The sequence below is a fragment of the Hibiscus syriacus genome, unplaced genomic scaffold (assembly GCF_006381635.1).
Source record: "Hibiscus syriacus cultivar Baekdansim isolate YM2019G1 unplaced genomic scaffold, ASM638163v2 tig00111584_pilon, whole genome shotgun sequence".
In the NCBI taxonomy this organism is placed as follows: domain Eukaryota; kingdom Viridiplantae; phylum Streptophyta; class Magnoliopsida; order Malvales; family Malvaceae; genus Hibiscus; species Hibiscus syriacus.
Window position 1 is genome coordinate 1366710 of NW_024063127.1, and position 11154 is coordinate 1377863.

Here is an 11154-nt window from a genome sequence, read left to right on the forward strand (position 1 = left end):
ACTTGAGTTTTATAAAATTTGTTATTTTGGGTAGGACTAGGACAATCATCGTAGGTAAATATAATTGAATATATATAAATTACCATTATGAGTATAAAAATTATTTTATAAATGATTTTAAAATTCTAAAAGATATATATATATATATATATATATATATATTTATTTCTTTAATTTTTAAATATATGTCAAAAAAGGAATTGATAATTTAACTTTGGGATAATCATACATACAATCATTTTATTTGCACTAAAAAGTCATTCAGCGGTAGGCTTATAGCCCTACTTTTGTAGTTTTGTTGAACGTGGCATGTGATTATTTGGGAGGGGAAACGTAATAATTAGTTCAATTTAGTCCTCCGTTCTTCCATATCTATTCTTCCTTTAAATTCACGTTGCTTGAAAAACTAAAGCAAAGCAAAAGCTTATTATTATCTCCCTAAAAGGGTAAAAAAAGAAAGCCTCTACGTGTATGTCATTCAAATATTAAATAACAAGATTAATTGCAATAAAATTCAATTATTACAAAAATATTAAATTATTACAAAAAAAGCCTCTACGTAATCATAAATCTTAATTAGCATATAAAAATTAAGAAAAACATTCCATCATCGGTGCTTTTAATTACTTTATGTATCATTTAAAAGCTTTATAAAGTTGTTAAATATTGACAATGGAAGGTAATTGCTCCACCGACAGTCTATTGAACATATGACAGTACCTACCGATCTAACACGAGGGTGACAGTGACATCGGTGGCACCCACATACCACACACTGTAAATAATAAATGCTAACTTTTTTTAATTTTTAAAATAAATAAACTGATTAAATAAATAAATAAACTTAATCTACAGCACTATTAATGGTGAGAAATTAAATTACGAGAACAATTTGTTTAGGAAAATAGAGTGAATTCTTTTATGATTAATAAATTTGATAAAATTATCATTAGGGTGAGCGTACGCTCGAGTCGAGTTGATAAATTTTATTTTATAATTTAGAGTTTACTTCAAATTTTTTTTTGATTTCAGGCGAGTCGATTTTTCTAGTTTTTAAAAAAAAAGTAATTATAAATATTTATAATATTATTTGATTCTAATTTAAGTAACTTTATATAACCGTATATATAATACAAATATATTTCTTTATTTTTTATATTTGATATACATATATCATACAAAGTAGAAGGTCTCAACTTAAACTTGAAAATAAATCCACTAATTACTAAAAATTTCGAGTTATTCGAGTTGTATTTTACAACTTGATTTGAACATGAAATTTTCTTCGAGTCGAGTCGAGTTTTTCTCACCCTAATTATCACCACGATTTTTCTTCTTTTTTTATATTTTAGAATCAAATTATAAAAAATAAAAAGGCTAAAATGAGATTTTTTAAAAAATAATTTTTAAGTGAATTAAATTTTTACACTCATTCTTTAACCCTGCCTATTTTATTATATATATATATATATATATGATTTTAATCTTTATATTTTAATTTTTTTTCAATTTAATCCTAAAAAGAAAAAAGAAAAAATAAAATTGTCCTAAAACGAGAACCACTTCAGTAAAATTATGGACAGCCACGAACGAATTCGCCCCAATTTCCTTTTTCCATTTTAGAATCAAATTATAAATAAATAAATAAAAGTGGAGACGCTTAGATATAACTATTTTTTATAAATCAATTTTTACTTTCTAAGTGAATTGAATTTTTAGACTCTTTCCTTAAACTCGTCATCATAACTATTTTATTTTATTATATAAATTTTTGATTATTTTTTTAATTTAATCTTAAAAAAATCACTAACAATTACTGTCAAGTTTTGCCAAAATTTGTTTAAACTGACGATGGTTTCAGACATCGTTACCTTAATCAATCAGCACCCCCGAATCTTTAATTTTCCAAAATTTATTTTCTTAGTATTATTGATTATTTTAAACAAAATTATTGATTCGATTTGACACTTTAGAATAGCATTTTATTGATTTGATTGGCGCATTAGATTCTTTTATATTTAATATAATGTGATATATAACTCAACTACGTTTTGTAACTTTGAAGAACGATTAACGTTTGATGATACGATAAAAAGATGGTTAAAATGACATATAAGATAAAAAACAATATAACTAATAGTATAAAAATGCAATAGTTATAGTATATTAATAAAGTTTATAGAAATACATATCATTTTAAACATAATTGTAATATAAGAATTTTAAAATATTATTTAAATTTATAATAACATTTTATACAAAATTTAAATAACATAATTACAAAGCAAGCACTATACAAAATAACTAAACATTTAGAATAATTCTTATCAAATATACGTACTCTCATTTAATTTATTGAAATCCAAATATACGTGACGTTCTCTCTCGCATTCTTCTTCTCTTGTTTTTACTTTTACTCTAAAGAGTTGTGTGATGCTGAAAAGAAACCCAAGTACACAATTTTAGTTTTATTTTCATCTCAAAAACTCTCCAAAAAAGCTATAAAAAATTAAATCTTTACTAATATAAAATTTTAATTTATAAAGGAAATCCACGAACTTTGGTTGGGGGCTGTGGGGCAAAAGAAGTGGCATTGCTGAATACCCTCAGCCGGCGCCACCACCATCGTTTTCTGGACCCCATATCACCTTTGCAACCTTTTTCTTTTATTTTTTCCTTATAGATTTTCTCTCTCTCTATTTAGATGAGTTGTATTGTATTCTGTTTGTCCCTATCCCTTGTTACGTTTCCATATTTCATCTATCTCTCTCTCTCTCTCTCTCCCTCCCTCTAATTGCCCTTTTAGATTGAGACCAAAGCAGCCAACCAGGTTACAGAATACACTTAGCTTGTTTCTCAAACAAAATCACACTCTTTCTCCCATTTTGTTCCTTTTGCCTTTACTTCCCCCCCCCCCTTCTTAAATTGCCATTTTAGATTGAGACCAAAGCAGCCAACCAGGTTACAGAATACACTTAGCTTGTTTCTCAAACAAAATCACACTCTTTCTCTCCCATTTTGTTCCTTTTGCCTTTGCTTGCCCCCCCCCTCTTAAATTGCCATTTTAGATTGAGACCAAAGCAGCCAACCAGGTTACAGAATACACTTAACTTGTTTCTCAAACAAAATCCCACTCTTTCTCTCCCATTTTGTTCCTTTTGCCTTTGCTTCCCCCCCCCCCTTTAATCATTTGTTTATATATCATCAATCAAAGTCTTCTCTTTCCCAACCGCGGTTTGGGGTTTCGTGTGATGGGAGGTCAAGGGACCAGTTTTCCCCCCCCCCCCAAAGGAAGTTGGTGGTATTATATTTGACTTCATTCATTGAAGAAGAAACCGATTTTTTCTGAGTTGGGTTGTTCTTGGTTTACTGAGTTATGGACACTGGGGGTCGTCTCATTGCTGGTTCTCATAACAGAAATGAGTTTGTCTTGATAAATGCTGATGAAAATGCAAGGGTAAGACATTCCAAATCTCACTGGAAAAAAAGAACTTTTCTCATTTTTTGGGCCTTATTTGTTAATTTGGCGAATCCTGTTTGCTTATTTTTACTGCTTTATGAAAGAAATTCGTTCTTCTTTATTTTCTGTGTGTATTCCCAAAAATGTGAAAAAGTGGATCTTTTTTGTTTTATTTTATATGCAGTTCATCGTTCACTAGAAAGGTAACAAGTTAGGGTTTTTAAGACCACGATTTACACGATCTAGTACCTTTGTCTTGCTATTTTGAGCGTTAAATCTCTAATATTGTCAATTACTTTTTGGGGGTTTCTGGAGGATACAAATGTTGACTTGTTCTAGGGTGACTTGATTAATGAACATTTGCATAAAAATGGTCAATATTTTGTTGATTTAATTGAAGGATAGGTTTCTTTCTGTTGTTGTTACTTGTATAATTTATAGTTTTATTAATAGTGGGTAAGATTTTTCTTTTGCATTTGAGATTTTGGCGTTCCTTTTGTATAGATTCTGGGAATTTTGGCACCATTTGGAAGAAAAGAATAAGATTCTGTTTCTGGTGCAAATGGTTGTCCATGCCAACTTTTGGATTCTTCAGAAATATCCAATCCTATGGAAATTGACCAATGTATATTATGAATTTATTCATAATACTGATTGAGCTCTGCATTTTTTGGAGACATTGATATAAACATTTAATGAAGTAGCTTACAACATTTTTAATCTCTTTTTTTCAGGACCCTTATGCATATATGATTTAAGTTATAGCAAAATATGTTAATTAATTCCTGTTTTCTTATCTTCCATTTCCCTTCTCTTGTTCTTTGTTTCACATGAAACATGCGACACTCTCGTAAAGGAGAAAATGAGGAGGGAATCTGGTTTTGTGAAGCTATCGAGATCACATATAGATAATTAGAAGTTAAAATAAGATAGAACTCAAGACTATAAATTTTGTTTTATCTGCAATTCTATTTATTTTGCAAAAGAACATAGAAGCTATTACTTTTGATTGGTAACTGGTTAAGTTTTGATGTAATTAGCTAGTTAGTTTCTAGTACTTTCAAGCATTTTTGAGTTTCGGTGAGAACCATTATCCTTCGAGGACGTGGAAGTAGAACATTCACCAGGAATCTCAGTTTTTGCTTAATTTGTTGTCACATTTGATTGCTAAGCGTTGATGGCATTCTCTTTATGGTTGTGGTTTTTACTAGATACGGTCCGTGAAAGAATTGAGTGGCCAAACATGTCAGATTTGTGGAGATGAGATTGAGCTTACAGCAGACGGGGAGCCGTTTGTTGCCTGCAACGAATGTGCTTTCCCTGTTTGCCTAACCTGCTATGAATATGAGAGAAGAGAGGGAAACCAAGCTTGCCCTCAGTGCAAAACCAGATACAAACGAATCAAAGGTGAGATTTTCACTGCAAGTATTTGTCTACATTGGCAGCCAAATATGAGTTACAAGTGTCCCTAACTAAAGATGTAAACTTCAGGCAGTCCTAGAGTTGAAGGTGATGAAGAAGAAGATGATATAGATGATCTGGACAATGAGTTCGACTATGACACCTTGGATCCTCAACAAGTTACTGAAGCTATGCTTACTGCACGCCTTAACATTGGCCGTGGTTCCCACCTTAACGCTTCTGGAATGCCTACACACTCGGAACTAGATTCTTCTCCTCCTAGCTCTGAAATTCCTCTCTTGACCTATGGGGAGGAGGTTAGTCTCTCGTCTAATCTCATTTATATGAATTTCCATATTATGGATGCAATTCTTTTTACACTTTACTGCACAGGTAATAGTTGCTTTATTAGAATGCTTTTACTGTTTTAGGGTTCGGAGATTTCGGCCGATCATCATGCTCTCATTATACCCTCGACTATGGGTCATGGAAACAGAGTTCATCCAATGAGCTATGCTGATCCATCCGTACCCTGTAAGTCATTATCCTTCTGTTTGTCATCAGTTTTAAATAAATTCTCTCTAGTCTTGAACCTTAGCATTTCCATTGCTGCAGTGCAACCTAGACCAATGGTTCCTAAGAAAGATATAGCTGTATATGGTTATGGAAGTGTCTCATGGAAGGATCGGATGGAAGAGTGGAAGAAACGGCAGAATGACAAACTTCAGGTGGTTAAGCACGAAGGAGGAAGTGATGGTGGAAACTTTGATGGAGACGAGCTGGATGCTGATTTGCCAATGTAAGTGACTGTTTAAAGTATACAATTTTAATTTGCGACAAGATAAATATCTATGAACATTGACAGTTTTCTGGCGGACTTATCTTTTCCCCTGCTATTTTGGGGCATCGTAACTGTAATGTAGTTGCTTTGTCATCTAAAAAAATGGTTTGTCTTTTCAGGATGGATGAAGGCAGGCAACCACTTTCAAGGAAGCTTCCAATTCCTTCGAGCAAGATAAATCCGTACAGAATGATTATCATCCTTCGTCTTGCAATTCTTGGCCTCTTTTTTCACTATAGACTTCTACACCCTGTCAGAGATGCTTATGGCTTGTGGTTGACTTCTGTAATTTGTGAAATATGGTTTGCTGTTTCATGGATTCTGGATCAATTCCCAAAATGGTACCCTATACGGCGTGAAACATACCTCGATCGACTGTCTTTGAGGTTTGTGGTGTTGCCCATTTGCTTTTTATGTGTTATGGTTGTTGACTTGAATTTAGATTTCACATCCATGTTTAATTTTCCTTCATGTTATTTTGAATACGATGCTCCTTCTTTGCTAATTTTACCGTTATGCACAGGTATGAGAAAGAAGGGAAACCATCCGAATTAGCTAGTGTAGATGTTTTTGTGAGTACAGTGGATCCAATGAAAGAACCTCCGCTGATCACGGCGAACACTGTTCTATCCATCCTCGCTGTTGATTATCCGGTTGATAAAGTCGCATGCTATGTATCAGATGATGGTGCTGCCATGCTCACATTTGAGGCTCTCTCCGAGACATCTGAGTTTGCTAGGAAATGGGTTCCTTTCTGTAAAAAATTCAATATTGAACCTCGTGCTCCAGAGTGGTATTTTTCTCAGAAGATAGACTACCTAAAAGACAAAGTCCATCCAACTTTTGTCAGGGAAAGGCGAGCGATGAAGGTGTGTGACTTCTTGTCATGGATTTTAACATGTATTCTGTTTCATTTCTTTCATATTTTGAGTTCTAAAATTAATCTGCAGTTCCTAAGTTCCAACCAATCTGAGGTTGTGTTTACCATGGTTTTTGCTCTTGATAGCATGCAGTGCTTAATTTATTTATTATATTATTTGATTATGCAGAGAGAGTATGAAGAATTTAAAGTTAGGATAAATGGATTGGTTGCCACAGCACAGAAGGTTCCGGAGGATGGCTGGACGATGCAGGATGGAACTCCTTGGCCTGGAAACAGTGTTCGTGACCATCCCGGAATGATTCAGGTGAGATGGTGTTACATCTGGCTTGCTATATGGAACACAACACCATTGATGCATGCTTGGGAAATTGGGTTTATTCCATAGAACACCATCGATGCATGCTTGGGAAATTGGGTTTATTTCTTTTATTTGTGATATGTCAAAGTAGCTCGTGAATCATCTTTGATTCCTTTTATGTGCAGGTTTTCCTAGGTCATAGTGGTGTTCGCGATGTGGAGGGAAACGAGTTACCTCACCTAGTTTATGTTTCTCGTGAGAAGAGGCCAGGGTTTGAACATCATAAAAAGGCTGGGGCCATGAATGCTTTGGTAAGGCACAAGTTCTTTAATTTTCATGTTTCATACTCATTTAGCAGTTAACACTTAACACATGGTTTTAAACTTATGAACTTTCATTATTGTACTGAAGATACGAGTCTCGGCCGTTCTCTCAAATGCTCCGTATCTTCTGAACGTTGACTGTGATCACTATATTAACAATAGCAAAGCACTTAGAGAAGCCATGTGTTTCATGATGGATCCAACATCTGGAAAGAAAGTTTGTTATGTACAGTTTCCTCAAAGATTTGATGGAATTGATCGACATGATAGATACTCGAATCGGAATGTTGTGTTCTTTGATGTAAGCTTATTTCATTTGTTCCCTGCGAATTACCTGTTCTTTCTCTCATCTTTCAAAACCTAATCTCGTAAATTTAAACCAGATCAACATGAAAGGGTTAGATGGCATACAAGGACCTATATATGTTGGAACAGGGTGTGTCTTCAGAAGGCAAGCACTTTATGGTTATGATGCACCCGTTACCAAGAAGCCTCCTGGCAAGACCTGCAATTGTATGCCAAAATGGTGCTTCTGTCTCTGCTGTTTTTCGAGAAAGAACAAGAAAACAAAGCAAAAGAAGACAACAAAGAAATCTAAACAAAGGGAAGCTTCGAAGCAGATACACGCTCTTGAAAACATTGAAGGATCTTCGGGTAAGGGTTTACTTACCAGGGGACAACGAGAGTTCCATTGATCTAACTATGTTTCTATCATGTGCTTTTAACATAACATTCTAAACCAGAAATCTTTGTGCCACTGTCAGAGTCAAACTCTCACAAGTCATCTGAGACATCACAAATGAAACTGGAGAAGAAATTTGGTCAGTCTCCTGTTTTCGTGGCATCCACTCTTCTGGAGAATGGTGGAATTCCTCGAAATGCAAGCCCTGCATCATTACTGAGTGAAGCAATCCAAGTTATAAGTTGCGGTTATGAAGATAAAACCGAATGGGGGAAGGAAGTAAGTAAAAAGTGAAAAACCTGAGTATATAATATAGGCAAGTTTTTAATGTATTAATATCTCATAATCAGCAAAATTTCGAACTTGAAAACCAGGTTGGCTGGATATATGGCTCTGTGACTGAGGATATCCTGACTGGATTCAAGATGCACTGTCATGGTTGGCGATCTGTGTACTGCATACCTAAACGACCTGCTTTTAAGGGTTCAGCTCCTATTAACCTCTCAGATCGTCTACACCAAGTTCTGAGATGGGCTCTTGGATCTGTTGAAATTTTCTTGAGCAGACATTGTCCCATTTGGTATGGATATGGGGGCGGGTTGAAATGGCTGGAACGGTTTTCCTACATAAACTCGGTCGTATATCCATGGACCTCCATTCCCTTGCTTGTTTACTGTACCCTTCCAGCTATTTGTCTCCTTACTGGAAAATTTATTGTTCCTGAGGTAAGAACTCACTTTTATGTTGTTTTATGCTCCATAGTTCATACATGATTAAACTTTGCATTTTCATTTTGAGATGATACTAAAGCGTTGATAACTGCTCATTCATTGACCATATCACAATATCAGGACTTGGATAACTTTGAATTATTTCTTTCGGATATGTTTACTTTTTAGGTAGGATTTTTCAACTGCTAACCTCGAAAAAAGAGAACTCGGGTGTCTAATGTTGAATTCCAACACTTGCAGATTAGCAACTATGCCAGTCTTATATTCATGGCTCTCTTCATATCAATTGCTGCAACTGGTATTCTTGAGATGCAGTGGGGTGGTGTTGGAATCGATGACTGGTGGAGAAATGAGCAATTCTGGGTGATCGGAGGTGTTTCATCGCATCTATTTGCACTCTTTCAGGGCTTGCTAAAGGTTTTAGCCGGTGTCAGCACAAGCTTCACTGTGACCTCTAAAGCAGCTGATGATGGTGAGTTCTCCGAGCTTTACCTCTTCAAGTGGACGTCCTTGCTCATCCCTCCCACCACCCTATTGATCTTAAACATAATCGGCGTCGTGGTCGGAATCTCGGATGCAATCAATAACGGGTATGATTCCTGGGGACCATTGTTTGGGCGACTATTTTTCGCCCTTTGGGTTATTATCCACCTTTACCCCTTCCTCAAAGGTTTACTGGGGAAACAAGACCGGATGCCAACCATTATATTGGTGTGGTCGATCCTGCTGGCCTCGATCTTGACCCTTATGTGGGTCCGAATAAACCCATTTGTCTCCAAAGACGGCCCCGTATTAGAGATTTGCGGGCTGAATTGTGACGACTAGGAAAATTAAGAGAAAATAAAGAAGAGAAAAAAGAGATTCAGTTCTTGAATCATCTCACATGCAATGGCTGTTGTCAAGAAGGGAGTTGTGTTTCGTTGTAGTGTGGCTATGTTTTCATGATGAAGAGTTAAGGTGTTATCATGAGAACAAAGCAGAAATTTTGCTAATAATTATGATTATCACTTAGGTTGGGGGGTGGGTGATGTAGATGGGACCAGATTGTTCATTGTTTTAGATTATTTTTCATTTGTGTTTTGGGAGTTTTCATTTATTAAAGAATGGGGTGCCAAAAAATTCATTCCCACTTTTTCTCTCTTTTTGTTAAATGTTTGTCAGAATGTTGTAATATGTTTGGTATGGAATCGGGAATTTGTCCAATGTAATGCTCATAAATTCAAGTTATATGAAACTTTATTATGTGTTTTAGATATCAAATTCAGGGATGGGACTTGTTACACTAGACCAAGCATAATCATAATTTACTATTCTCAAGTCTAGTTAAAGTTGGCTGAACGGGCCGTGCCTCAGTTTCAAAACAAAATTTTATGTCCAACCATTTTCTATTTCATAGTTTATATTAAGGAAGAGCATTTCACCCATACCTTAGGAGCTCGACTTGATCTGATCAAGTCGATTTTTTTTTTTATTTTAAAGATTTGGATTTGAATTGAGTAGAATCTTTTTGAAGGTTCGGTTTGATTGACTTTGGGTTTAAAGATACTTATGTTGTCTTAAATTGTGTGAGTTCGAATCCTGATATTTGCCTTCAAACTATAATGCATCTCTGTTTAACAAAAAAAAAATTAATTAATTGATACAAACTTAATTAGTTATTTCTTACCATCAATTAATTTAAATTTCAATGGTTTATTAGCGTTAAACCTATTTTAATATAACAAATTAAGGGCAAAATCTTTTTTGGACTTGATTGAATTTATTTAAAGTTTTCAAAAATAATTCAAAGTCCATTTAACATTAAATTGAACACAAAAACAGTTTTCTGGAAAAGTAATATCGATATTGTTCTTGCAATATCGATACCAAAGGCAAGAGAAGTATTGATACTCATATGAAAGTATCGATATTACATGTTGTTTACAAAGGTGTTCAGATTCCAGTAGCATTTTTGGTACACATAGTACTTTTCTCTTGTACATAGAGTGCTTTTGTGAGCTTAATTGTGTAAACACCCATCTTGTGAGATTTTTTTTACAATCTTTTATCATTTTGTAAAAGGAGTTTAGTTCTAGTTTAGCCATTGAAAACTAGTGATTTGTTAAATGTTACTCTTGAGCTTAGAAAAAGAAAGAACAAATTAGTGAATATGTTAGAAATCCTTAGTGTGAAGCTAAGGTAGTTGATGTAGACTCCATTTGAGTAAGTTGAACCACTCTAAATACTTGTGCATTTTTTCTTATCATTCTCTCAATACCCAAAATTTTCAATTGACCATTTCACCTCATCTTGGCACTATTTCGATTGTTCGTAAGAGCTAACAATTGGTATCAGAGCGGGTCACAATCGACGATTTAACAACCTTATGAAAATCATAGAAGCGCTCTTTCAATTCCCGTCTCAACCTAGAAGATGACTTCGACTTCTAGCTCATACTACCTCGAGGACTTTCACTCTATCTCAAAATCTCCTTAATTAAATGATGACAACTACTTCTATTGGAAGAATATAATGAGTTTGTTCATTAAAGCCATT

The 11154-nt window shown here is 34.5% G+C and overlaps 1 protein-coding gene across 1 annotated transcript; it reads left to right on the forward strand.

Moving 5' to 3' along the window:
* Positions 1-3296: 3296 nt before the first annotated feature.
* On the forward strand, positions 3297-9460 carry LOC120165626 (cellulose synthase A catalytic subunit 2 [UDP-forming]-like). Its single transcript, XM_039175103.1, has 14 exons — positions 3297-3457; positions 4672-4867; positions 4952-5178; positions 5293-5395; positions 5477-5660; positions 5822-6088; positions 6226-6571; positions 6752-6889; positions 7069-7194; positions 7295-7507; positions 7590-7860; positions 7971-8167; positions 8263-8613; positions 8860-9460. The coding sequence occupies exons 1-14, from the start codon at positions 3377-3379 to the stop codon at positions 9442-9444; spliced, it is 3285 nt and encodes a 1094-aa protein (XP_039031034.1). The 5' UTR covers positions 3297-3376; the 3' UTR covers positions 9445-9460.
* The last annotated feature ends 1694 nt before the right edge of the window (positions 9461-11154 follow it).

Bases quoted from the DNA above. Each gene is read 5' to 3' on its own strand.
- LOC120165626 (XM_039175103.1), top strand. From the start codon at position 3,377: ATGGACACTGGGGGTCGTCTCATTGCTGGTTCTCATAACAGAAATGAG. The intron at 4,868-4,951 runs GTGAGATTTTCA...TGTAAACTTCAG, and splicing joins CAGATACAAACGAATCAAAG to GCAGTCCTAGAGTTGAAGGT. The intron at 8,168-8,262 runs GTAAGTAAAAAG...CTTGAAAACCAG, and splicing joins AAACCGAATGGGGGAAGGAA to GTTGGCTGGATATATGGCTC.